General features: G+C 40.1%; 1 protein-coding gene across 1 annotated transcript in view; it reads left to right on the top strand.

Annotated features, from left to right (window-relative positions):
- Positions 1-25078, top strand: part of LOC139766688 (uncharacterized) — a 375409-nt gene that overhangs the window by 255059 nt on the left and 95272 nt on the right. The window contains exon 18 of the mRNA XM_071695606.1: positions 4984-5085. Within this exon, the coding sequence (XP_071551707.1) occupies positions 4984-5085 (102 nt within the window). The remainder of the gene's footprint in view (positions 1-4983; positions 5086-25078) is intronic.

Below are 25078 nucleotides of genomic sequence, written 5' to 3'. Positions count from 1 at the left end.
ATAAAGATTAGGAAGAATTAAAAGATGTTTTAGAAGGAGGTAAATAATGTATGAAAGACAAGAAAACAAATGGGGACATTGGTGTAGGAAGCAAAAGGGAGGTGATAACAGGTGGTGATGGAATGCAGAGGAGGAGTGAGTATTTTTTAAGACTGTTAAATGTGTTCCATGATAGAGTGGCAGATGTAGGGTGTTTAGGTCAGGGTTGTATGTGAAGGGAGAGAGTCAGGGAGAGTGGTTTGGTGAAAAGTAGAGGCTTTGAAAGCGTGCAGAGATGAAATACAGGAAGGCGATGGGATTGGATGGTATTGCAGTTGAATTTATTCAGAAAGGGGGTAACTATGTTGTCGATTGGTTGTTAAGGATATTCATTGTATGTATGGATCATGGTGAAGTGCTTGATGATTGGAAGAATGCATGTATGGTGCCAAACCTTTCAGTGCTTCACGTATTTTTTCTTTGTCCTTTAGAATTGTGGAGACCATCAAATGGGACAAATGAAGATCACATGAAATCACATTAACTTTTTTCCTACTTCATATTGAGTGATTACCTTCATTTCCAATTCCAAATCGAGCATCTTCCTTGGCTTCTTGCCTGATTTATCAACATGTAATGGGTTTTTCCTCATGCTCGTCATCTTAAGGGTTTGATACAAAAATGATTTAATCCAATACAAAAATTTGATAGATTTACTTGAATAATATGTGCTTATAGGATGGTAATTGAGAATGAAAACAGAGAGATGCTGTGATGTACACAATGCCAGGATATAGTCTGACACTCACTTTCGTATGCACACATCTGTTAGCAGTGGCGGATGTATGACCTGGCTTGATTTTTATCATTGTGCATATTATTTGATATATAATTTTGGTTACATGTACGGATGGTTGTAAGTCGCATAGGCCATAAGTCACATAAGTCGTAAATAAGCAATGGACAGTTGATATGTATGTATTTATGGATGTATATAGGAGTGGATGGGTCATTCTTTATCTGTTTCCTGGCGTTACTTTCTTGACGCAGGAAACAGCGCTCAAGTGTAAACGATATTTGTGTGTGTATGTGAGTGGATGTGTCTTTCTTTGTTTCCTGGTGCTAACTCACTAATGCAGGAAACGGCAATCAGGTATGAAAAATACATACAGACATATAGGTGATATGAGATTCTGCTTATTTTGTATTACACTTTGAGTGAGAAAGTCACCTTAAGTAAGTTCCATTTCTATACGATGGATCTTTGCAATCACAGATAGTATTGATAATACAATATGTACATAAATAATTGTTTTGAGAGTCTTTGTGTTTGTATGTGTCCAAGGAAAATGTAAACCTTTAGCCTCATCAATAATGGTTTAACCAATGGTCTGTGGTGTCAAGTTTATGGTAGTGAAGATTAGGGTATAGTGAAGAACAGTATTGTGAAGATATGTGTTTTGTTAAGATGGTGGTGCAATGGGGATGAATATAGTTAAGATTAAGTATTTTGAAAGTGAAGATTTATTGAAAAAGTGTATTATTAACCTAGCCTTATGAGTACAAAATTATTATAAAGGTAGGATGTAATGAAGATAAGAATGTATTGAAGATAAGCAGGCAGTTGAAGTTGCACTGTAAGCAAGAGTGTAATGAAAACAAGTTTTATAGAGAACATGAATTTGTAGTGAAGAATACGGTGTAGTGTAGATGAAGATGTTGAGAATATTTAAGTTTGTGAATGTGAGTGTTTTTACCTGATCTCCAAAATGATCTGTGCAAGCTAATTTTAAATCTGGTTGCTGGCTGGCTTTGAAGCTAGCATAGTAATGATTAGATTGTTGTGAAGATAAGATGTAGAAAAGATAAGGAAAAAGGGGAGATGAAGGTGTAGTGAAAAGTGAAATGAAAATGAGTTTGTAGCGAAGACAAGGCTGCAGTTATGATAAATAGTGAAGTGAATATGGCCTTTTTGACCTGACCCCAGAATGATCGGAGCTAGTTTGATGGCCAGCTGAAGAAGCTGGTAACAATGATTATGATACCTCTGCCTTACCTACCTGCCTCAGGAATCCCTTCACTGGAGCTCTGGCCAGATGTTCCACCATAGGTTAAGTTGTTAGTTGATGTGTGTGTATGTCTGTAAAGAGTAAATGTTTTAGTTTCTCAAGAGGAGGGATCATATGATGTTTAAATGGTGATTGTAATGTTATACAGATTGATGGCATTTAGAGGACGGGCAAGAAAATTTAACTTGCATATGTTTGTAAGGTGTACCTTCAGATGGGTGCATATCTGGTTGGTGTTGTTTAAAACTGGGTTAGGAGGGTGGCTGTTCAGTGCTGGTTAGGACATTTTGCTGTGAATATATTTGTCATTATTTTATTTGTTAGGTGTATGGGTATCTTAGTAAAGGTTGTTGAAGCGTGAGGCAGGGGTAAGCTTTTTTTTTCTACATAGGGTCAGTGGTTTGATATGGAGTAATGTGGCTGAGATGGGTTTAGTGCTTTTTCAGAGAATTGAGTGATGAGTATATCAAGGTGGGATTGTATAGGAATATGTTGCATATAGCGTCCAGTTGACATTGGGGATTTATCCCTGGAAATTGCATTTTAATGGAAACACTGAGTAGTAAATCACATTTTATCATAGCATTCAGTGGGATGATAGAGGTTGAATTCCTGTTGTAGATTTCTCAACCTGAAGTGCACACTAAAATATGAGTAAAATGCCCAAAAATCCTACAACGTAATGTAAGTACATTATTAATCTAGATATCCAAATTAAGACTACTAGCTTAAAATGCAGTATAGTAATAAAATGATACTTGAAGTTGCTCTGGATCTGGTACAGTGTAATGACACATTGACCAGCAGTAACTTGATGTGATATGTCTATTTTCTCTCTCATGCTCTTCTTGGTTCTCTTCTTACCAGAATCACAAGACTCATTGATTGCTTTCCCATTTTAACTTGGCATATGACATGAACATTCCATGTTAGAAGCTCACCATAATACATATGTGTTGAACTAGCTGTTGCAAGGATGCAGACAGTTGCTAGTAAACAATTATTCATATTGATCATGTACTATTACTATGAACTTTACTATTTTTGAAGCTTTAAACATTTAATTTTTGGTGTTTTATGTACATTTTTCATACATTTTTTTTATGAATAATGTACATAGTACTATATACTGTATGTCTTGGTGGTTGCTGCCACTTGCCAGCGAATGATTGCTTGCACCCACAATTGCTGGCACAGATTTTATTTATTTCGATGTGTACATTGTTTCATATTTTTTTAGCAACATTTACATGAAATACAGGGTAGTGTGACACCAGGAAGCGGGGAGTGCATGTATTATTTCATTGTGTATGCGTTAAGTGCATGTGGTGACTAGGTAGCCAGTGAATGTTTTGAGAGCTTTTTGTGTGATTTCCAGTTTTATTTTTGCTTTTGACAGGATAGATGACTTGAAGAGTATTGTGAAAATTTGTTTCAGTAGTTTTAGGGTGATTGATGAAATTATATCAATAATGGAAAATCTACAGTGCAGTTCTATTTATTAGTGATTTTAGTTTCCCATACATTAGGTTAATTGGCAGTATCAGACTCCATGTGGACACCATATGAATAATGAGTTAAGTAGATTTTTTTATCTTCATTGAAAATGGTGGTGCATGCAGAAACTCCCTAAACATTGTTCACCAGATGTCTTTTTGTGTGTAAACATAAGATGCCTTTTAGAAGTGCTTGAAATGTGCTAAAGAAAATTATTTTAAGTTGTTTGTGGCATGAGTAAAACAGTTGCCAACATCTTTAATTGAATAAAGTAAAAATGTAAGTGAAAAGAATGGAGATGCTGTGAGCAAGTTAACTCATATACAATAAGAAAAGTAAAAGATGACAAAAAAAGACAGTCTTTGTTGCATTTCACAGTGATTGGAGATATCATGGACCGTTGATTAGGACTGCTGTAATAGTACAGCCAAAGAAAGAAAGATTAAGTTGAAGGAGAATGCAAAATGATGAATTTATGAAAGAAATATGTCTGTGATTTGTACTATTTTTTCCTCTCTTTATAACGTATTTGTTAATATAATCTGTAACGTATTTGGCAATATAATTGGATCATTCTACATTTTGTTAAAAGTTTTTGCCAGAAACAAAAGTTCTCATCATTGCCAGACCTTGTATAGAAAAAATGAGAAAAAATGGAATAAGGGGAGAATAATTTGTGAAGGAACAAGGAAAAAAGGTGATAGGTGTATATTGTATATAAGGAAAACTTACTGAGTTTTGCTCATTGGTTTGGTTGTGATGATCAAAAGAGGGCTCAAGGTGATTCTGGGCATCACTTCAGCACTTCAAAGTCAGGGTGGTAGTAATTCCCTAGAATGATATATGAATTTTTTGTTAAGATAATATTTATTGCTTTTTATATACATGTAGATACTGCATGACTGTAAGTAAAAGATATATGCAATTATGTTGGATCATGGCTTCATAATACAGTAATGCTTTCCATATTGTCTACTAGTCACTGTATTCAGTGTCATTTGACATGAATATATTTATTTTATTACTTTTGATATTTTTCACACATTTTCTCATTTACATTATTAGGCAAATAGTCATTTGGATTTATCCTGGATATGTCGTTTGAAAATATAGATGATTATTGAGTGATAGCAACATTTTATAAGAATTAATATATAAAGTGCTATCATTTACAGAATTCCTTATTACCATGTGAAAAACAAAAATATCACTATTAAGAATACCAAAATAATTTCAAGTTGTACATAGTGACTGTACATAGCTTATACAGGTATTGACAGAATGCACACAACACTGAATCCTGTTGATATTGTAAAATACTCCAAAATGTTCCACAAAGCATATGTAGAAGCTTGCTTTCAGTAACCTCACTCAGGCAGTGTAGAGAGTAGCTAAGGTAGCCTGAGTTAGCTCTTACCAAAACTCACTCCCCACGCAGGTTCCCATTCCCCCGCCACGCCCACCTACCACAATTGGCAGTGTTTGTGGGGGCATCGCTGCACACGTCACCCCTAACATTCCTACTGCCTACAATGACAAGGTGATATATGTAGTTCAGTAGTGATATCATATGGATATTTCAGACTCATGTTATCATTATGGTACTGTATCAGTATAATATGTCAAGATCACTTGAAGGGTATCTGAAAATTGTGTAGTAACATGACTCACTCAGTACTGCTAGTAAGTGTAACTCACAGAAGTCGGTTTCAATTTCATTGAACCATAATATTAAAGACTGATTTATGAACATCTCTTGCTGAATAAGATCATAATATCCAAAGGAGTCTAGTTTACTTGCATAGGACTCAGGATGTCATGAGAAGAAAGCTTCTGCACTTAATTGGTAACCATTGGAGCAATTCTACCTGCAATCAAGTTATAACTAAGAACCATGAATCTGCCATATTATATACTACCATGCAAATTACAGATCTTCATTGTATACAGGCTCTAAGGTTACTGTTGTAGATGTCAGAATGCTTTCCAGTCAAAATTAGGATTGAATAATAAAATTCTTTGGTCTGTCTTAGTCAGCTGTACTCTCATGATAGATATGATACCTTAGCTCCGTATTATATGTTATTGAAGCAGTTTCTATGTTTGCTGCCATTCTTGAATAAACTGATGATCTTCATATGGGACATCTATATCTTGAGCAGTGTTAGGAAGTATCATATTCTTGGTTTCATACCTGATCATGACTACCACCTTTTTTAAAGAGGGAGAGTCTTTCATGTTTCCTTCCTATTAATTTCAAATGATTAAAAACTATCCTTGTTCTATGTGACCTGAAACTTAGTGGGATTGTCCAATGTAGACGTATTTCATTTTTTGCCTTTTAGGCATAGACCTTCAAAGGATAAGCATTATTATCTGTGATTTTTGTAATAAAACTCTCCCCAAATTGTCGGCAACTTCAATGCAAGATTGATGGGAAGGCATGTTTATTCACTTGAAAATGTTAGAGTGGAATTCTAAGTCATTTGCCATTTTTGGTTCCTAGCTTTGTGGTATGTTTTACCTCTGTGCTTCAAGATTTCCATCACTTGCTGTTTTATCCTTTGCCGTAGCATACATTTTCCACTTATTGTTTCTCATTTATGTGCTTTTTCCTCTTGTCATCTTGTTTTTAGTGGGACATTGTAAAGCAAGTTTAGGATCCAATATTGTTCAAGCCCTTTTTGTACTTCCCAGTTGTAATCAGTTAGTTGACCTTGACTCACTATTTATAAACAGTTAGCAGTTTTATGTCCACAAATATGATATCTCTCCTTGTTACACATAACACTTGACAACACTTAACTCACAACTTATTCTTTGTAACTGTTGAATTTTCGTGCGATGATCACTATGCGCTAGCCCTGCCTTTTGGCAAAATGGTAAGCGCAATAGTTGTAAGAAGTAGGAAGGAACATTAGGTAGAAGTAGTAGGTAGGAATATTAGGTCAGGGCATTAGGAAAAAGTAATAGGTTGGAACATTTGGTAGACACATTAGGTATTAGTAGTCATTAGGATCATTAGATAAGAGCCTCTGAAAACACTGCGATATAGTTGTCTTCTGCCAGTGGCCTGTCATGGGTGAGGCACTAAAGGCTTAAAAGCATCACTGGAGTTCATCAGTTATGGAGCCTCTTTTGCTGTGGCCACCCCCTTGAGGGAGTTTCTGCAGGGAATATTTGTCAGAGATACAGATAGATTGATAGATAGTCTTGTGGTTATTGCAGTTCCAGTTCCATAATGTGGAATATTTTGACAGTTATAGTGAAGATAAACAAATGAAGGGGAGTAGTACAGCAATTGCATTATACCAGAAGAGCTACCAGCAACGTATGCTTTCTTTGAAATTATTTAGATTTTTCTTTTATTTTCCTGTAAATGTTTGCGAGTTCATTGAGTATGTAGAAAATTGTTTCTTTCATCCTAAGCAGTCAGCTAGTGAAGAATTTTTGTTTCATAATATGTGAGTATTCACTTCCAACATGACCTAAGAATTGAAAGGACTGGACTGCTTGGATCTATTCCCTGGTAAGCCAGGAATGCACGTTCAGCGTTCATTAAATTTTCCTGCCACCTCACCATATTACCAACCCACCATGGCAGCCAAGTTGGAAACTAGATTTTTTATTATTTGTCCATCTTCTTAACTGGACAGTAATGAAGAGACTGCCCTTTAACAAGCTTGGCATTATTTTCCAAGAGTGTTGGCTATATTTGGGATGTACCATGACACCTTGAATAAGGGGATCAGCAAAGGCATTGCTGTAATCATAGAAAATGTAATGTCCATAAAGTTTTGTTCTATGTAAAATTTACAGTTATAGAGTTAGTATATTCCATAGTTTTTTCATATAGATTGTTATAAGTCATTGGATTTTAGTAATTTTTATGCACAATTAGTGGAGCCAGTAGCGTACAGTATACAGCATATATTAGGCATACAGACAAGTAAATCATCTTTCTTGTTGGGCAGGTTTATACCTGCTGTGTTTTGATGTATAGTTTTGAGCATTTTAAGAGACTGATCACATGAGGTGCTTTTGTAGTTGAAGTAACAAACTCTTTAGGATGTGGATTTGTTCTTCTGGCACAGGTTGGGGTTGATTATATCTTGTGTTTGAATTTTTCTGAAATGTTACATGAAGTTGTCAATAAAGCCATGGCAGTGTATTTTTTTCTGTTACTGTAAGGTGGCTTAAAAGATGGTGTATTTAATAAGGGACAAAGGACGACTTTGCCACTGACTGAAATTGAAGCTGTTAAGATATGTGGGGTGCTTAACTTTTAGTAAACTAGGTAAAATTGCCAGTCTTTACTACTTTCTCTGTTACCTCTCAGTTTCAGAAATAACAATGAATTTCTCAACTTCATATGAATTGTGATGATAGTTAGAATTACAGTGATGGGTGTTTCATGCTTTGGCAACACTTAGCGGTTTTCATGGAAGTAGTGTAAACAGCCTCATCTGCTCAAGGAAGTGTCTAATTGAATATGGTTTATTTTGACAGATAGGTAGTAAGGTAAGAATAAGGCATGAGATGCTAATCAAGAGTTACCTCTTAATGTTCTGACATTTGTCTTCCTCAGAATATATCCTCTTGAGGAAGACAACTGTTGAAAGAATGATATGTGCCACAGGGGCTGGACAACAGCTAACTCTTGTTTGAGACTTTATAGTTCAGATGTTTAAGGTAGTAGTTAGTAGGCAACCAGCAACCAGGGAGGTATATTACCAGTACTACCTGCTTATATATTGGAAGTGTTAGTGATGGCTTCGTAGTTAGCCAGCTATTCAGTGGTTAAGTTGCACTTCTTTGACTCTGGTTGCTGTCTTTTCTTTCTGCCTCACCCACTTGTGGACAACTGGCATTCTGTCCGCAAACATACAATCTCTCCTTGTCACGCATAACCCTTTACAACATTTGATCCACACTGCTCATTCTTTGTAATTAGATTTTCCTGTGGTGAGTGCTGTGTGCTAGCCCTGCCTTTTGGCAAAATGGTAGGAGCAGTAGATAGAAGCTGTAGGTAGGAGCATTAAGTAGAAACATTTAGTAAAAGTAGTAAGTAAGAACATAAGGCAGAGGCATTAGGTGTACTAAATGCAAAGAAGCAGCACTGGAGTTCACTAGTTATGGAGACTCTAGTGCCATGGCCACCCCTTTAAGGGAATTCCAGAAGGGAACAAGCATCAGAGATATTTTTTCTTATAATTATACTTTGTCACTGTCTCCCATGTTAGTGAGGCAGCACAAGGAAACAGATGAAAGAATGGCCCAACCCACCCACATGCACATGTATATACATACACGTCCACTCACGCACGTATACATACCTATACATCTCAGCGTATACATATATATACACACACAGATTTATACATATATACACATGTACATAATTCATACTGTCTGCCCTTATTCATTCCCATTGCCACCCTGCCACACATAAAATGATAACCCACTCCCCCCTCATGTGCATGAGGTATCACTAGGAAAAGACAACAAAGGCCACATTCGTTCACACTCAGTCTCTAGCTGTCATGTATAATGCACTGAAACCACAGCTCCCTTTCCACATCCAGGCCCCACAAAACTTTCCGTGGTTTACCCCAGATGCTTCACATGCCCTGGTTCAATCCATTGACAGCAAGTCGACCCCGGTATACCACATCGTTCCAATTCACTCTATTCCTTGCATGCCTTTCACCCTCCTGCATGTTCAGGCCCCGATCACTCAAGATCTTCTTCACTCCATCCTTCCACTTCCAATTTGGTCTCCCACTTCTTGTTCCCTCCACCTCTGACACATATATCGTCTTTGTCAATCTCTCCTCACTCATTCTCTCCATGTGACCAAACCATTTTAAAACACCCTCTTCTGCTCACTCAACCACACTCTTTTTATTACCACACATCTCTCTTACTTGGTCAAACCACCTCACACCACATATTGTCCTCAAACATCTCATTTCCAGCACATCCACCCTCCTCCACACAACTCTATCTATAGCCCATGCCTCGCAACCATATAACATTGTTGGAACCACTATTCCTTCAAACATACCCATTATTGCTTTCCGAGATAATGGTCTCGCCTTCCACACATTTTTCAATGTCCCAGAACTTTCGTCCCCTCCCTCACCCTATGACTCAGTTCAGTTTCCATGGTTTATGGATGGGTTTGTTAGGGAGGTGAATGCAAGAGTTTTGGAGAGAGGGGCAAGTATGCAGTCTGTTGTGAATGAGAGAGCTTGGGAAGTGAGTCGGTTGTTGTTTGCTGATGATACAGCGCTGGTGGCTGATTTGGGTGAGAAACTGCAGAAGCTGGTGACTGAGTTTGGTAAAGTGTGTGAAAGAAGAAAGCTAAGAGTAAATATGAATAAGAGCAAGGTCATTAGGTACAGTAGTGTTGAGGGACAAGTCATTTGGGAGGTAGGTTTGAATGGAGAAAAACTGGAGGAAGTGAAGTGTTTTAGATAGCTTAGAGTGGATTTGGCAGCAGATCAGAGATATAGATTTATGAAATAGATTGAAGACAAAGGAACTAATTATGAACTAGATTTTTTTATCTAGATTACAAGCATAATTAGAAGAAATGAATTACATGGTATTTTAATGAATGAAAGGTATGATTTGAAGTATATTATGCCAGTATTGAATTTATTGAATATCACATCATTTATATTTCATTTATTTGTTTAGAAATTCACAAATGAGGAACAAATATTGTTCTGTCATCACTTTATATTAGAAATAGAAATACAGTAATCAGTATTGTATCGTTCTCTTATCAGTAGTTAATAAGAATAGACAGATGCATTTATGCTATTTGTTGGCTTGATTTCTGTTCCTACTTACATAGGTTGAATTGAATATTTATATAGGCACCTTTTGCAAGAAATTATTTGAAAGAATTTTTTTTCCCAACCTCACCTCACAGGCGGGCTAAGGGCAGAGATACTGAATTTATTGGGGTAGATTGGTTTCTCTGCATTATGCATCACAGTCAGAGAGGGGATATGAGTGAATGAGCTATTTCTTCATCATTTTGTGGCACTACCTTTTAACTTGGGAAATGGTGTATATATACATTTTTCATGCATATTTGGCATTTCCTGCATTAGCAAAGTAATATCAAGAACAGATGACCAAGCCTTAGAGGGAAAATCCTCACTTGGCTCCCTTCTGTATTCATCCTTTTGGAAAAGTAAAACAGGTAGGGAGGATTTTCAGGTGCATTGCTTGCCTTCATCCATTCCCAACACCTCCGTAGACCACAGGAAACAGCATCACAAGCCCCTCCATCAGTGAGGTAGTGCCAGGAAATGCAAAAAAGGCATCATCCATTCACACACATTCTCTAGCTGTCATGTGTAATGCACCAAAACCACAGCTCTGTCCACATCCAGGCCCCTCAGACCTTTCCATGGTTTACCACGGACATTTCAGATGCCCTGGTTCAGTCCATTGAAAGCATGTTGACCCAAGTATACCACATTGATCCAATTTATTGTATTCTCTGCACACCTTTCACCCTCCTGCATGTTCAGGCCCACTCCATCCTTTCGCCTCCAGTTTGGTCTCCCACTTCTCCTTGTTCCCTTCACCTCTGACACACATATAAATTTGCTGATAACCACGAGGAAAATGAAAACATGATAAGTTCCCAAGTGCACTTTCATATAATGATTACATTGTCAGGGGAGATACAAGAATGAGATAGAGGACTTAGAACAGTTAGCTTATACACAAAATAGAGGCAGAGCTAAGTGGCTGTTAGTATACAAGTGTTTCTGGTTGGTGTTGTTTATAAGTTTTCGTTTGTTAGCCATACACAAAGAACATCATATACATACCAAAGCCAAGTTGCCTTAGAGGGTAAGATATCCCTTAGTAATTTGTTGTGGAAGTGGAAAATGATTGAAGGTCGCCATTTTTGATTTCATGACCCATAGTGACAGGAACATCTTTAGATTTAGCATATACAGAAAACCCATCAATGTTTGTTCTTTTTTTTTTTTTTTTTTTATACTTTGTCGCTGTCTCCCGCGTTTGCGAGGTAGCGCAAGGAAACAGACGAAAGAAATGGCCCAACCCCCCCCCATACACATGTACATACACACGTCCACACACGCAAATATTCATACCTACACAGCTTTCCATGGTTTACCCCAGACGCTTCACATGCCTTGATTCAATCCACTGACAGCACGTCAACCCCTGTATACCACATCGCTCCAATTCACTCTATTCCTTGCCCTCCTTTCACCCTCCTGCATGTTCAGGCCCCGATCACACAAAATCCTTTTCACTCCATCTTTCCACCTCCAATTTGGTCTCCCTCTTCTCCTCGTTCCCTCCACCTCCGACACATATATCCTCTTGGTCAATCTTTCCTCACTCATTCTCTCCATGTGCCCAAACCACTTCAAAACACCCTCTTCTGCTCTCTCAACCACGCTCTTTTTATTTCCACACATCTCTCTTACCCTTACGTTACTTACTCGATCAAACCACCTCACACCACACATTGTCCTCAAACATCTCATTTCCAGCACATCCATCCTCCTACGCACAACTCTATCCATAGCCCACGCCTCGCAACCATACAACATTGTTGGAACTACTATTCCTTCAAACATACCCATTTTTGCTTTCCGGGATAATGTTCTCGACTTCCACACATTTTTCAAGGCTCCCAAAATTTTCGCCCCCTCCCCCACCCTATGATCCACTTCCGCTTCCATGGTTCCATCCGCTGACAGATCCACTCCCAGATATCTAAAACACTTCACTTCCTCCAGCCTCTCACCATTCAAACTCACCTCCCAATTGACTTGACCCTCAACCCTACTGTACCTAATAACCTTGCTCTTATTGACATTTACTCTTAACTTTCTTCTTCCACACACTTTACCAAACTCCGTCACCAGCTTCTGCAGTTTCTCACATGAATCCGCCACCAGCGCTGTATCATCAGCGAACAACAACTGACTCACTTCCCAAGCTCTCTCATCCCCAACAGACTTCATACTTGCCCCTCTTTCCAAAACTCTTGCATTTACCTCCCTAACAACCCCATCCATAAACAAATTAAACAACCATGGAGACATCACACACCCCTGCCGCAAACCTACATTCACTGAGAACCAATCACTTTCCTCTCTTCCTACACGTACACATGCCTTACATCCTCGATAAAAACTTTTCACTGCTTCTAACAACTTTCCTCCCACACCATATATTCTTAATACCTTCCACAGAGCATCTCTATCAACTCTATCATATGCCTTCTCCAGATCCATAAATGCTACATACAAATCCATTTGCTTTTCTAAGTATTTCTCACATACATTCTTCAAAGCAAACACCTGATCCACACATCCTCTACCACTTCTGAAACCACACTGCTCTTCCCCAATCTGATGCTCTGTACATGCCTTCACCCTCTCAATCAATACCCTCCCATATAATTTACCAGGAATACTCAACAAACTTATACCTCTGTAATTTGAGCACTCACTCTTATCCCCTTTGCCTTTGTACAATGGCACTATGCAAGCATTCCGCCAATCCTCAGGCACCTCACCATGAGTCATACATACATTAAATAACCTTACCAACCAGTCAACAATACAGTCACCCCCTTTTTTAATAAATTCCACTGCAATACCATCCAAACCTGCTGCCTTGCCGGCTTTCATCTTCCGCAAAGCTTTTACTACCTCTTCTCTTCTTGTTCTTATATTCATTATTACTCAGCTCAGCATGACAGTTAAATAATCATCATTCCAGTCGATGTTCCTTAGGGCATTACTTATATGCAGTCCACCAGAATTTATTAATGATGAGTTTGAGAAGATATATTCCATTGGATCCAAGTAAAAGTTTCCTAGATCTTTCATTGATAAATGTCATAAGTTGGCAAAGAAATCATTTTATAGAGTTAACCCCAAACCTCCTCTTGATACCAAGAACCTTTTAGTTCTCCCATGTAGTGATAATTTTTTTTACTTCCCAAGTTTCTTAAATCCTTTAATGTGATTGTAGTCTTCAGCAATAACAAAACTATTAAGAACTTCTTAGCCAAACACTTGCCAGAAAATTCTGTGGCCTGTTTTTACAGAATACCTTGTAAAAGCTATTATATGTTTTACATTGGGCAGACAGGTAAGGATCTCAATGTTAGACTTAAGCAACATGGATATAGTATAAGAGAATGACAGGAATCAGATGTTTTGTTTGATCATGTGAAGGATTATGACCACTGTATTGACTGGAGTAACACTAATTCTATTATTAACTGTAACTCCATGACAAAGAGAAATATCATTGAATCTTCTCTTATTAAATACACAAAGAATTGTAACATGAAGGTCTATACAAACTGGATAGCTTTGTTGTAAGCAAAATTTTTAAACAGTTCACTGTCCTATCCACATAATAAAATTTTATGACTGACCTGAACAACACCAACTGGAAACACTTGAGTGCCAACGATGTCATAGCTTCACCTCTATTTTGTATATACGCTGACTGTTCTAATCCTTTTATCTCATTCCTGCATCTCCCCTGACAATGTAATCAGTACACTAAATTGCTCTTGGGAACTTATGTTTCATTTCCTTCATGGTTATCAGCACATACTAGATCATTTTTTTTTTCACATCTTGGTTACATCCACACACATTTAGGCACCCCAATCTGAGCCTTCGAGGAGGATGAGCACTCCCCGCGTGACTCCTTCCATGGGAAAGAGAAGGAGTCACGCGGGGAGTGCTCATCCTCCTCGAAGGCTCAGATTGGGGTGCCTAGATGTGTGTGGATGTAACCAAGATATGAAAAAAGGAGAGATAGGTAGTAAGTTTGAGGAAAGGAACCTGGATGTTTTGGCTCTGAGTGAAATGAAGCTCAAGGGTAAAGGGGAAGAGTAGTTTGGGAATGTCTTGGGAGTAAAGTCAGGGGTTAGTGAGAGGACAAGAGCAAGGGAAGGAGTAGCATTACTCCTGAAACAGGAGTTGTGGGAGTATGTGATAGAATGTAAGAAAGTAAATTCTCGATTAATATGGGTAAAACTGAAAGTTGATGGAGAGAGATGGGTGATTATTGGTGCATATGCACCTGGGCATGAGAAGAAAGATCATGAGAGGCAAGTGTTTTGGGAGCAGCTGAATGAGTGTGTTAGTGGTTTTGATGCACGAGACCGGGTTATAGTGATGGGTGATTTGAATGCAAAGGTGAGTAATGTGGCAGTTGAGGGAATAATTGGTATACATGGGGTGTTCAGTGTTGTAAATGGAAATGGTGAAGAGCTTGTAGATTTATGTGCTGAAAAAGGACTGATGATTGGGAATACCTGGTTTAAAAAGCAAGATATACATAAGTATACTTATGTAAGTAGGAGAGATGGCCAGAGAGCGTTATTGGATTACGTGTTAATTGACAGGCGCGCGAGAGAGACTTTTGGATGTTAATGTGCTGAGAGGTGCAACTGGAGGGATGTCTGATCATTATCTTGTGGAGGCTAAGGTGAAGATTTGTATGGGTTTTCAGAAAAGAAGAGTGAATGTTGGGGTGAAGAGGGTGGTGAGAGTAAGTGAGCTTGGGAAGGAGACTTGTGTGAGGAAGTACCAGGAGAGACTGAGTACAGAATGGAAAAAGGTGAGAACAATGGAAGTAAGGGGAGTGGGGGAGGAATGGGATGTATTTAGGGAATCAGTGATGGCATGCGCAAAAGATGCTTGTGGCATGAGAAGAGTGGGAGGTGGGTTGATTAGAAAGGGTAGTGAGTGGTGGGATGAAGAAGTAAGAGTATTAGTGAAAGAGAAGAGAGAGGCATTTGGACGATTTTTGCAGGGAAAAAATGCAATTGAGTGGGAGATGTATAAAAGAAAGAGACAGGAGGTCAAGAGAAAGGTGCAAGAGGTGAAAAAAAGGGCAAATGAGAGTTGGGGTGAGAGAGTATCATTAAATTTTAGGGAGAATAAAAAGATGTTCTGGAAGGAGGAAAATAAAGTGCGTAAGACAAGGGAGCAAATGGGAACTTCAGTGAAGGGCGCAAATGGGGAGGTGATAACAAGTAGTGGTGATGTGAGAAGGAGATGGAGTGAGTATTTTGAAGGTTTGTTGAATGTGTTTGATGATAGAGTGGCAGATATAGGGTGTTTTGGTCGAGGTGGTGTGCAAAGTGAGAGGGTTAGGGAAAATGATATGGTAAACAGAGAAGAGGTAGTAAAAGCTTTGCGGAAGATGAAAGCCGGCAAGGCAGCAGGTTTGGGTGGTATTGCAGTGGAATTTATTAAAAAAGGGGGTGACTGTATTATTGACTGGTTGGTAAGGTTATTTAATGTATGTATGACTCATGGTGAGGTGCCTGAGGATTGGCGGAATGCGTGCATAGTGCCATTGTACAAAGGCAAAGGGGATAAGAGTGAGTGCTCAAATTACAGAGGTATAAGTTTGTTGAGTATTCCTGGTAAATTATATGGGAGGGTATTGATTGAGAGGGTGAAGGCATGTACAGAGCATCAGATTGGGGAAGAGCAGTGTGGTTTCAGAAGTGGTAGAGGATGTGTGGATCAGGAGTTTGCTTTGAAGAATGTATGTGAGAAATACTTAGAAAAGCAAATGGATTTGTATGTAGCATTTATGGATCTGGAGGAGGCATATGATAGAGTTGATAGAGATGCTCTGTGGAAGGTATTAAGAATATATGGTGTGGGAGGCAAGTTGTTAGAAGCAGTGAAAAGTTTTTATCGAGGATGTAAGGCATGTGTACGTGTAGGAAGAGAGGAAAGTGATTGGTTCTCAGTGAATGTAGGTTTGCGGCAGGGGTGTGTGATGTCTCCATGGTTGTTTAATTTGTTTATGGTTGGGGTTGTTAGGGAGGTGAATGCAAGAGTTTTGGAAAGAGGGGCAAGTATGAAGTCTGTTGTGGATGAGAGAGCTTGGGAAGTGAGTCAGTTGTTGTTCGCTGATGATATAGCGCTGGTGGCTGATTCATGTGAGAAACTGCAGAAGCTGGTGACTGAGTTTGGTAAAGTGTGTGAAAGAAGAAAGTTAAGAGTAAATGTGAATAAGAGCAAGGTTATTAGGTACAGTAGGGTTGAGGGTCAAGTCAATTGGGAGGTACGTTTGAATGGAGAAAAACTGGAGGAAGTAAAGTGTTTTAGATATCTGGGAGTGGATCTGGCAGCGGATGGAACCATGGAAGCGGAAGTGGATCATAGGGTGGGGGAGGGGGCGAAAATCCTGGGAGCCTTGAAGAATGTGTGGAAGTCGAGAACATTATCTCTGAAAGCAAAAATGGGTATGTTTGAAGGAATAGTGGTTCCAACAATGTTGTATGGTTGCGAGGCGTGGGCTGTGCATAGAGTTGTGCGCAGGAGGGTGGATGTGCTGGAAATGAGATGTTTGAGGACAATGTGTGGTGTGAGGTGGTTTGATCGAGTAAGTAATGTAAGGGTAAGAGAGATGTGTGGGAATAAAAAGAGCGTGGTTGAGAGAGCAGAAGAGGGTGTTTTGAAATGGTTTGGGCACATGGAGAGAGTGAGTGAGGAAAGATTGACCAAGAGGATATATGTGTCGGAGGTGGAGGGAACGAGGAGAAGTGGGAGACCAAATTGGAGGTGGAAAGATGGAGTGAAAAAGATTTTGAGTAATTGGGGCCTGAACATGCAGGAGGGTGAAGGGCGGGCAAGGAATAGAGTGAATTGGATCGATGTGGTTTACTGGGGTTGACGTGCTGTCAGTGGATTGAATCAGGGCATGTGAAGCGTCTGGGGTAAACCATGGAAAGTTGTGTGGGGCCTGGATGTGGAAAGGGAGCTGTGGTTTCGGGCATTATTGCATGACAGCTAGAGACTGAGTGTGAACGAATGGGGCCTTTGTTGTCTTTTCCTAGCACTACCTCGCACACATGAGGTGGGAGGGGGATGGTATTCCATGTGTGGCGAGGTGGCAATGGGAATGAATAAAGGCAGATAGTGTGAATTGTGTGCATGGGTATATGTGTTTGTGTCTGTGTGTATATATATGTGTACATTGAGATGTATAGGTATGTATATTTGCGTGTGTGGACGTGTATGTATATACATGTGTATGGGGGTGGGTTGGGCCATTTCTTTCGTCTGTTTCCTTGCGCTACCTCGCAAACACGGGAGACAGCGACAAAGCAAAATGAATAAATAATAGTATATATATATATATATATATATATATATATATATATATATATATATATATATATGATAGATAGACCATTCTTCGTCTGTTTCCTGGTGCTACCTTGCTGACGCAGGAAACAGTTATTGATTATTATGATAGTGATAATAATGATGTCATTTTGTGGCAGGGATGCATGATGTCTCCATGGTTGTTTAATTTGTTTATGGTTGGGGTTGTTAGGGAGTTAAATGCAAGAGTTTGGAGAGGGGGCATGTATGCAGTCTGTTGTGGATGAAAGGGCTTTGGAAGTGAATCAGTTGTTGTTTGCTGATGATACAGCTGTCCCTGGTGGCTGATTTTGGTGAAAAACTACAGAAGTTTGTGACTGAGTTTGGTAAAGTGTGTGACAGAAGAAACAGAGTAAATGTGAATAAGAACAAGGTTATTAGGTTCGGTAAGGTTAAGGGACAATTCAATTGGGAGGTAAGCTCGAATGGAGAAAAACTGGAGGAAGTGAGGTGTTTTAGATATTTGGGAGTGGATTTAGCAGCGGATGGAACCATGGAAGCAGAAGTGAGTCACAGTGTGGGGGAGGGGGCGAAAGTTGTGGGAGTGTTGAAGAATGTGTAGAAGGCAAGAACGTTATCTTCAAGAGCAAAAATGGCTATGTTTGAAGGAATAGTGGTTCCAACAATTTTATATGGTTGCAAGGCAAGGGCTATAGATAGGGTTGTGTGGAGGAGGGTGGATGTGTTGGAAATGAAATGTTTCAGAACTATGTGGTATGAGGTGGTTTGATTAAGTAATGAAAGGGTAAGAGAGACGTGTGCTAATAAAAAGAGTGTGGTTGAGAGAGCAGAAGAGGGTGTATTGAAATGGTTTGGTCACATGGAGAGAATGAGTGAGGAAAGATTGACAAAGAGGATATATGTGTCAGAGGTAGTGGGAATGAGAAGTGGGAGACCAAATTGGAGGTGGAAAGATGGAGTGAAAAAGATTTTGAGTGATCGGGGCCTGAACTTACAGGAGGGTGAAAGGCGTGTAAGGAATAGAGTGAATTGTAATGATGTGGTATACTGGGGTTGATGTGCTGTCAATGGATTGAACCAGGGCACCTTGAAGCATCTAGGGTAAACCATGGAAAATTTTGTGGGTCCTGGATGTGGAAAGGGAGCTGTGGTTTCAGTGGTTTCACCTGACAGCTAGAGATTGAGTGTGAACTTATGTGGCTTTTTTTTGTCTTTTCCTAGTGCTACCTTGTGGTGTGTATGTGTGAGTGGGTGGGGGATGCTATGTGTGGCAGGATGACAATGGGAATGGATGAAGGCAGCACGTGTGAATATGTACATGTGTATATATGTATATGTCTGTGTATGTATATTTATGAATACGTTGATATGTTTAGGTATGTATATGTGTGTGTGTGTAGGCGTTTATGTATATATACGAGTATGTGGGTGGGTTGGGCCATTCTTTCGTCCGTTTCCTTGCGTTACCTCGCTAACACAGGAGATGGCAATTAAGTATAAAAAATGAATATATCCCTGGGGATAGGGGAGAAAGAATACTTCTCTTGTAATCCCTGCATCTCGTACAAGGCGACTAAAAGGAGAGGGAGCGGGGGTGCTGGAAATCCTCCCCTCTTGTTTATGATTTTCCATAAGAAGGAACAGAGAAGGGGACCAAGTGAAGATATTCCCTCAAAGGCTCAGTCCTCTGTTCTTAACGCTTCCTTGCTAACGTGGGAAATGGTGAATAGTATGAAAGAAAAATATTATTTTTTTTATTATGCTTAGTCGCTGTCTTCCGCATTAGTGAAGTAGCACAAAGAAACAGATGAAAGAATAGCCCAACCCACCCACGTACACATGCATATACATAAACACCCACACACGCAGATACATGTACCTATACATTTCAATATATACGGACAGATACATATTTACACATGTACATATTTGTTCTTGTTGCCTTCATCCAATACTGTTGCGTGAGGTAGTACTAGGAAAAGACAACAAATGCCACATTTCTTCATGCTCAGTCGTCACTGGCTGTCATGTGTAATGCACCGAAACCACAGCTTCCTTTCCACATCCAGGCCCCACAAAACTTTCTGTGCTTTACCCCAGACTCTTCACATGCCCTGATTCAATCCATTGACAGCATGTCGACCGCGGTATACCACATCATTCCAATTCACTTTATTCCTTACACGCCTTTCACCCTTCTGTATGTTCAGGCCCTGATCGCTCAGAATCTTTTTCACTCCATCTTTCCACCTCCAATTTGGTCTCCCGCTTCTCCTTGTTCCCTCCACCTCTGATATATATATCCTCTTTGTCAATCTTTCCTCACTCATTCTCTCCGTATGACCAAACCATTTCAATACACCTTCTTCTGCTATCTCAACCACACTTTTTATTACCACACATCTCTCTCATCCTTTCATTACTTACTCGATCAAACCACCTCACACCACATATTGTCCTCAAACATCTCATTTCCAACACATCCACCCTCTTCTCCACAACCTTATCTATATCCCATGCCTGGCAACCATGTAATATTGTTGGAACCACTATTCCTTCAGACATACCCATTTTTGCATCGAGATAACGTTCTCGCTTTCCACCCATTCTTCAACGTTCCCAGAACCTTTGCCCCCTCCCCCACCCTGTGGCTTACTGCCACTTCCATGGTTCCCTCCGCTGCTAAATCCACTCCCAGATATGTAAAACACTTCACTTCCTCCAGTTTTTCTCCATTCAAACTTGCCTCCCATTTAACTTGTCCCTCAACTCTACCTTGCTCTTATTCATATTTTCTCTTAAGCTTTTTCTTTCACTAACTTTACCAAACTCAGTCACCAACTTCTGCAATATCTCACCCGAATCAGCCACTAGTGCTGTATCATCAGCAAACCACAACTGAATCACTTCCCAAGCCCTCTCATTCACAACAGGCTACATACTTGCCTCTTTCTCCGAAACTCTGGCATTCCCCTCCCGAACAACCCCATCCATAAACAAATTAAACAACCATGGAGACCACACACTCCTGCGGGAAACCAACATTCACTGAGAACCAATCACTTTCCTCTCTTCCTACTTATACACATGCCTTACATCCATGATAAAAACTTTTCACTGCTTCTAGCAACTTACCTCCCACACCATATACTCTTAATACCTTCCGCAAAGCATCTCTATCAACTCACATATGCCTTCTCTAGATCCATAAATGCTACATACAAATTCATCTGTTTTTCTAAGTATTTCTTACGTACATTCTTCAAAGGAAACACCTGATCCACACATCCTCTACCACTTCTGAAACCACACTGCTTTCCCCAATCTGATGCTCTGTACATTCCTTTACCCTCTCAATCTATACCCTTCCATATAATTTCCCAGGAATACTTTGCCTTTGTACAATGGAACTATGCTTGCATTCTGCCAATTCTGAGGCACTTTACCATGAACCACAGTAAAAAATGAATATTATTTATTTATTTATTTTGCTTTGTCGCTGTCTCCCGCATTAGCGAGGTAGTGCAAGGAAACAGACGAAAGAATGGCCCAACCCACCCACATACACATGTATATACATACACGTCCACACATGCAAATATACAAACCTATACATCTCACTGTATACATATATATACCCACACAGACATATACATATATACCCATGTACATGATTCATACTGTCTGCCTTTATTCATTCCCATCGCCACCCCGCCACACATGGAATAACAACACTTTCCCCCCCTCATGTGTGCGGGGTAGCACTAGGAAAAGACAACAAAGGCCCCATTCGTTCACACTCAGTCTCTAGCTGTCATGTAATAATGCACTGAAACCACAGCTCCCTTTTCACATCCAGGCCCCACAGAACTTTCCATGGTTTACTCCAGACGCTTCACATGCCCTGGTTCAATCCATTGACAGCACGTCAACCCCGGTATACCACATCGTTCCAATTCACTCTATTCCTTGCACGCCTTTCACCCTCCTGCATGTTCAGGCCCCAATCACTCAAAATCTTTTTCACTCCATCTTTCCACCTCCAATTTGGTCTCCCACTTCTCATTGTTCCCTCCATCTCTGACACATATATCCTCTTTGTCAATCTTTCCTTACTCATTCTCTCCACATGACCAAACCATTTCAAAACACCCTCTTCTGCTCTCTCAACCACACTCTTTTTATTACCACACATCTCTCTTACCCTATTATTACTTACTCGATAAAACCACCTCACACCACATATTGTCCTCAAACATCTCATTTCCAGCACATCCACCCTCCTGCACACAACTCTATCCATAGCCCACACCTTGCAACCGTACAACATTGTTGGAACCACTATTCCTTCAAACATACCCATTTTTGCTTTCCGAGATAATGTTCTCGACTTCCACACATTCTTCAAGGCTCCCAGAATTTTCGCCCCCTCCCCCACCCTATGATTCACTTCTGGTTCCATAGTTCCATCCGCTGCCAGATCCACTCCCAGCTATCTAAAACACTTCACTTCCTCCAGTTTTTCTCCATTCAAACTTACCTCCCAATTTACTTGACCCTCAACCCTACTGTACCTAACAACCTTATTCTTATTCACATTTACTCTCAACTTTCTTCTTTCACACACTTTACCAAACTCATTCACCAGCTTCTGCAGTTTCTCGCAAAATGAATATATATGTATATATGTATTATTATTTATTTTATGTTATTATACTTTGTCGCTGACTCCCGCGTTAGTGAGTTAGCGCAAGGAAACAGATGAAAGAATTGCCCAACCCACCCACATACACATGTATATACATACACGTCCACACACAGCACATATACATACCTATACATATCTATACACACAGAGACATATACATATATATACATGTACATCATTCATACTATCTGCTTTTATTCATTCCCATCGCCACCCCGCCACACATGAAATAACAACCCCCTCCCCCTGCATGTGCACAAGGTAGCGCTGGGAAAAGACAACAAAGGCCACATTCGTTCACACTCAGTCTCTAGCTGTCATGTAATAATGCACTGAAACCACAGCTCCCTTTCCACATCCAGGCCCCACAGAACTTTCCATGGTTTACCCCAGACGCTTCACATGCCCTGGTTCAATCCATTGACAGCACGTCGACCCCGGTATACCACATCGTTCCAATTCACTCTATTCCTTGCATGCCTTTCACCCTCCTGCACGTTCAAGCCCCGATCACTCAAAATCTTATTCACTCCATCTTTCCACCTCCAGTTTGGTCTCCCACTTCTCCTCGTTCCCTCCACCTCTGACACATATATCCTCTTTGTCAATCTTTCCTCTCTCATTCTCTCCATGTGACCAAACCATTTGAAAACACCTTTTCTGCTCTCTCAACCACACTCTTTTCATTACCACACATCTCTCTTACCCTATTATTACTTACTCGATCAAACCACCTCACACTACATATTGTCTTCAAACATCTCATTTCCAGCACATCCACCCTCCTGCGCACAACTCTATCCATAGCCCACGCCTCGCAACCATATAATATTGTTGGAACCACTATTCCTTCAAACATACCCATTTTTGCTCTCCGAAATAATGTTCTTGCCTTCCACACATTCTTCAACGCTCCCAGAACCTTCACCCCCTCCCTCTCCCTGTGTCTTTCTTCCGGTTCCATGGTTCCATCTGTTGCCAAATCCACTCCCAGATATCTAAAACACTTCACTTCCTCCAGTTTTTCTCATTCAGACTCACCTCCCAATTGACTTGTCCCTTAACCCTATTGAACCTAATACCTTGCTCTTATTCACATTTACTCCCAGCTCTCTTCTTTCAAATACTTTACGTAACTCAGTCACAAACTTCTGCAGTTTCTCACCTGAATTAGCCACCAGCACTGTATCATCAGCAAACAACAACTGACTCACTTCCCAAGCCCTCTCATCCACAACAGACTGCATACTTGCCCCTCTCTCCAAAACTCTTGCATTCACCCCCTGACAACCCCATCCATAAACAAATTAAAGAACTGTGGGGACAGCACGCACCCCTGCCTCAGACTGGCATTCACTGGGAACCAATCACTTTCCTCTCTACCTACTCTTACACATGCCTTACATCCTTACCTCCCATATCATATACTCTTAATACCTTCCACAGAGCATCTTTGTCAACTCCGTCATATGCCTTCTCCAGCTTCTGTTTCCCCTTTTAGAAAGTTGAAATAAAAGGAGGGAAGGGTTTCTAGCCCCCCACTCCCGTCCCCTTTCGTCACCTTCTACAATGTGCGGGGAATGCGTTGGAAGTATTCTCTCTTGCCTATCCCCAGGGATAGGGTAGAAGGTGACTAAATGAGGTTGGAGAGGGGCTGAAAAAAGTATATATGTATATATATCCCTGGGGATAGGGGAGAAAGAATACTTCCCATGCATTCCCTGTGTGTCATAGAAGGTGACTAGAGGGGAAGGGAGCGGGGGAATAGAAACCTTTCCCTCCTTGTACTTTGACTTTCTAAAAGGGGAAACAGAAGAAGGAGTCATGCGGGGAGTGCTCATCCTCCTCGAAGGCTCAGATTCGGGTGTCTGAGTGTGTGTGGATGTGACAAAGATGAGAAGAAAGGAGAGATGGGTAGTACGTTTGAGGAAAAGAACCTGGATGTTTTGGCTCTGAGTGAAATGAAGCTCAAGAGTAAAGGTGAAGAGTTGTTTGGGAATGTCTTGGGAGCAAAGTCAGGGGTTGTTGAGAGGATAAGAGCAAAGGAAGGAGTAGCACTACTCCTGAAGCAGGAGTTGTGGGATTATGTGATAGAGTGTAAGAAAGGAAACTCTAGATTGATATGGGTAAAACTGAAAGTGGATATAGAGAGATGGGTGATATGGATGGTATTGCAGTGGAATTTATTCAAACTGGGGGTGACTTGTGTTGTGTTAAGGAAATTCAGTGTATGTATGGTTCATGGTGAAGTCCTGAGGATTGGTGAAATGCCTGCATAGTGCCAATGTACAAAGGTAAAGGGGATAAAGGTGAGTGTTCAAATTTCAGGGGTATAAGTTGTTGAGTATTCCTGGGAAATTACATTGGAGGGTATTGATTGAGAGGTTAAAGACATGCGCAGAGCATCAGATTGGTGAAGAGCTGTGTGGTTTCAGAAGTGGTAGAGGGTGTGTGGATCAGGTGTTTGCTTTTAAGAATATATATGGGAAATATGTAGAAAAACAGATGGATTTGTATGTAGCATTTATGGATCTGGAGAAGGCATATGATAGAGTTGAAAGAGATGCTCAAGGGTAAAGGGGAAGAATGGTTTGGAAATATTTTGCATTTTGGTAGTAAAGTCAGAG

The sequence above is a fragment of the Panulirus ornatus genome, chromosome 58 (genome assembly GCF_036320965.1).
Source record: "Panulirus ornatus isolate Po-2019 chromosome 58, ASM3632096v1, whole genome shotgun sequence".
Classification (NCBI taxonomy): Eukaryota; Metazoa; Arthropoda; class Malacostraca; order Decapoda; family Palinuridae; genus Panulirus; species Panulirus ornatus.
The sequence above is the reverse complement of the archived record's forward strand: the minus strand, read 5'-3'. Positions and strand labels throughout refer to the sequence as shown.